We start from the raw sequence: 4282 nt of genomic DNA on the forward strand, positions 1-4282 counted from the left end.
ATTAAAGTAGATAACATACTCACTTCTGTTCAAGGGAGGGAGGCTAGCGCTGGGCTGAGGGAGTGGATGTTCTAACAACGTCCGTCACGTTTATCATTTCAGAGGTGGTTGGCCTTGGTCGGCCCCAAGTCTTCATTACCATGACCTAGAGACCTTAGAGGTGACGTGCTTCTTTTGCCCGTCACTTTTCACATGCCATCTTTAATGTGTTTTATGTACTGTATCCTCCATCCTCCCTGATACCACACGCATGATCATTGCTAGTATTATCTCGCAGACCAGTGCAAGAAACTTGTGTACTATCATCTGTTACTGTCATATATAGGCGATCTATGGTTTGGGTAGATAGGGAGCGGTGAAGAATGCAACACGAAGAGGAGATGAAGCAGCATGATATGGCGAGCGAGGGTGACACCATGAGGTTCATGTGCTAGCGGAAAATGGACTGCACGGTGCTCGTCGTTTTCTCCTTTACTCTTACTGTCCGTGCTTGTGCTCGTACCACCACTGTGCTCTTGCCACCTAGCTGAGACGCAGTTCAACCGTTTAGTTGAACAATTTTAACATTAGTTTAGTCAAAACATGTTTTAGTGTTTCTTAGTTTGTTAGAAGCCTGGCTGCTGAACGCCTGGTTTGGTAGAAACTGAATTTATTTATCGCTTGTTCCAAGTACAAAATAGGGCCAGAGATGCATGCACACATATATAAAAGTACAATTCAAATACAGTTCCAGATACTAAGAGATGGTAAGCTGATAGGTAGAACTAATCACCTCCTGACCTTCATGGGAAATCTAGGATGTTCATATGTAGGAGTAGGATCATGGGAGACTTCACCGGGGTACCTCGGCAGATAATATGAACTCTTGCTCCAAGCTGTAGCATCTTCGGCTTAGTTGGTCTAGGCTACAGCCAGCGAGAGGAGCAGCATTATCTCTAGAAGACAGCAACTGCTGTATCTCTTGATCATCTCCTTGAGCAACTCGGGATAGCTTTGACCTTTTCGCATGCAAAGTGTGCAATGTCATCTCCACTTGCTTCATAGTAGGTCTCTCTTCACCTTGGAGCCTTAGACACATCTCTGCAAGGTGTGCAACACTGTTGATTTCTTCCTCAGTTGCTTCTTCACGAATTTGTGCAGTAACTATCTCTTTTATTGGCCTTGACTTCAGCTCGCAGAGAAAGTAACTTGACAAGTTCTGTTTTGAGCCTGACTGAGTAGTAAAAATGGGCTCCTTTCTGATAAGCAACTCAACAAGTACAACACCAAAACTATACACGTCACTCTTTTGATTCAGTTGTCCAGTTCGGTAATACTCTGGATCTAAATAACCAAATGTCCCTTGTACATTTGTGTGAACATGGGTCTGGTCAATAGGAACTACCCTTGAAGCTCCAAAATCTGAAACTTTAGCAGTGTAGTTTGCATCAAGGAGTATATTAGATGACTTGACATCACGATGGAAAACCAATACAGAAGCTGCAGAGTGGAGATAGCAGAGAGCGCCTGCTACTTCTAGGGCAATTCTTAGGCACTCATCCCATGACAAAGAGAAATTGCTATCTGAACTTGAATGAAGAATATCATATAATGAACCATTGGGAACAAAATCATATACCAGCAATGGGACCTTGGTTTCAAGGCAGCATCCGAATAGTCTTACGATATTTCGGTGGTTTATATGTGAAAGAATAATCACCTCATTAATGAACTGGTCGATTTCACTTTGTTTGATAGCCTTAGAACTTTTTATGGCCACCACTCGCTGATCAGCTAAGATGCCTTTGTATACTGTGCCATGTCCTCCACGACCCAGGATACGCGTTTGATCAAAGTTATGTGTTGCCTTTTCTAAATCTTCTAAGGAGAATATTTTTGTCTTGTCACTGGTATTTTCGTCCAATGATATTAATTGTTCTAGGAGAATACCGTGGTTGTCCCGGAAATATTTCCTGCGTTGTTTCTTTTGCTCATCTCTTTTCCACTTAAGGACAATAAATACAGCACTTAAGCCCAGAAGAGGAACACCAAAACCAACACCAAGGCCGATCATGATACCTATCATATGCACGATTATTGTTCTGTATTTTTTTTGTGTTTTTTTGAATTATTACGTGAAATCTATTGTCCACGAACTCACCTAGCAGAAGACTTTTTTGCCTGCTCGTTGGAGTGCACCCCATTTTTGTGGCATCATACTCTGTTTTATGAGGACATTTTGTGCAATTGAAAGCTCCTATAGTATTATGGCACAATCCTTTACAAATGCCCGGTATAGTTTCACACTCATTGATATCTGCATCCACATGTTAGTTTGTTACGACAAATCAATAAAAGCAAAACTATATATAAATGTGTAGAAATATATATGCACATTCTTGTGTGGGAATAACCTTGGCAACCGTTCCGGACATACGGGTTTCCGTGAAATCCAGTCATGCATCTGCATCGATAGCCAAGATAAGAACGACCATTTCTTAATCTGACACCCAAGCAAGTACTCTCAGCACTGACGCATGCATATGTAGTGCTATCCTCTTGCGCCTCTTGGCAGCTAAGATTGGCTACGACCCATTGTAATTCTTGAGTGCTTATTGAACCGGCGTAGATACTTTGCGTTCCTCCATACGAAAATTCATCCCTATTTATTGTTTCAATTGTCCCTTCGTTGATATTGATCTGCCGTATTTCGGTGTACATACTAACAAGCTCAAGTCTGGAGGATCTCATGTCGATGCAATGGAGCTGAAATTGCTTCCTCGCATAGCAGCCTTCTTCTAGGCCAAATGGAAATGGAATGCTGATGTTCCCACATGATCTACCACAATTCGCCTTCCATTGAACAGGATTATACCCTGTTCATTATGTAGGAGGCTATAGGTTAATTTATCAATCATGATTTATGCAACTATATTAAAAACTTAACGCGGCAATAATCAAAACTTCCATGTTTAAATAGTTCTGGAAGAAATAAAAATTATGTTACCTCGATCACGGGAGCAGCCATCTGCGACATATGGATTGCCAGCATACCCGTTATGGCACATACAGTGGTATGAAGGTGATATCCCAGAGTAGGCTTCAGAGCATGTGCTATGCTCACTGACACATGCGTAGTTTGTCTTGTTAGATGCGGCAGCGCAATCCATATTACGTCGATCCGGTACAATGCCCCACGAAAGGGACATGCTGTAAGTTTTGACCCTGATTGTGTCCCATAGCGAGCTCTGGTTGGTGTGTTGCATTTCCCCTTTGGTCTTGCTTTTGCCGCGGTCGTACCTGACAAACTGGAGCTCGAAGGAAACAACTGTGTGGGGAAACATATAAGGGCAGCATCCAGTACCGTTGCACTGCTGCCTGGCAACGCTTTCCGGGATCCCATCGTTAGGGCAGTTAACTCTGCATATCAATTCCCTTGAGTTAACGCCATCTAGCCAATATATATCAAAGTCACAGCCAATGAAACTCAGTTGTATGAATCGTGCGCCAGTAAAAGATCGGCCAGGTACTTTCCATGACATGTTGTAGGCATCCACGCCGGATCTCATTGGTGTGGAGTGCGAAATGGCGACGCGTAGATCTGTTATTTACCATGATTTATGAAATGAGGATTTGCTGCTGGGGGAAATCAAGCACATGAAACTGAATTGTAGCCACAATAATACATGCTAGCATATTTTGATTTGCTTCAAGTGTGCTAACAAAACCCTGCATCTATGTAGGAGATTGCTAACTAATGAACCAATTTCATGCACCAAAGACTCCAGCGTCCACCGAGCATCAGGGAAGAAGGACATGTATATTGTGGTGTTTTACTCTCTGTCATTGTAGCATTACGTTTCCTTTTTTTAAGCAACATAACCCCGATGGATCTAGATGTGCTTTTACCGTTCACAATATATATGGTTCCCCATATTATGTTCTTGATAATATAGTCTTTTTACGGCTATGTGACACTGCAAAAACAGTTATTAAACTTTTCAAAAAACAACAAGCAGTAATTAAACTTTGCATGCTATACTTTCAGATGTGATAAGTTCACGAGATCCAATCCAATAATTTATTACTAGTTATATCTTTCATTTTAATAAAAACCATGCATTGTAGCATATTCTCAACATCTAATAACGTACTGACAAATTCTTAGACAAGGAAGTTATTGTATAGCCCTCTGAGGACCAGTACGACAGAAGGAATAGTTGATTTTGGGTTAAGATGCGATTAATTCAATTTTGGGTTCATTTTAATTTGTTTTCTAATCCGATGGGATACATATCGATGC

At 41.5% G+C, this 4282-nt stretch overlaps 1 protein-coding gene across 1 annotated transcript; it reads right to left on the reverse strand.

The window, feature by feature from the left end:
* Nucleotides 1-733: 733 nt before the first annotated feature.
* Nucleotides 734-2848, reverse strand: LOC101755764 (putative wall-associated receptor kinase-like 16). Its single transcript, XM_022828785.1, has 3 exons — nt 2394-2848; nt 2141-2296; nt 734-2058 (listed from the first exon to the last, which is right to left on the reverse strand). Exons 1-3 carry the CDS (start codon nt 2728-2730, stop codon nt 833-835), a joined length of 1719 nt encoding a protein of 572 aa, XP_022684520.1. The 5' UTR covers nt 2731-2848; the 3' UTR covers nt 734-832.
* Between the last annotated feature and the right edge of the window lie 1434 nt (nt 2849-4282).

This window comes from Setaria italica, chromosome VII (genome assembly GCF_000263155.2).
Source record: "Setaria italica strain Yugu1 chromosome VII, Setaria_italica_v2.0, whole genome shotgun sequence".
Classification (NCBI taxonomy): domain Eukaryota; kingdom Viridiplantae; phylum Streptophyta; class Magnoliopsida; order Poales; family Poaceae; genus Setaria; species Setaria italica.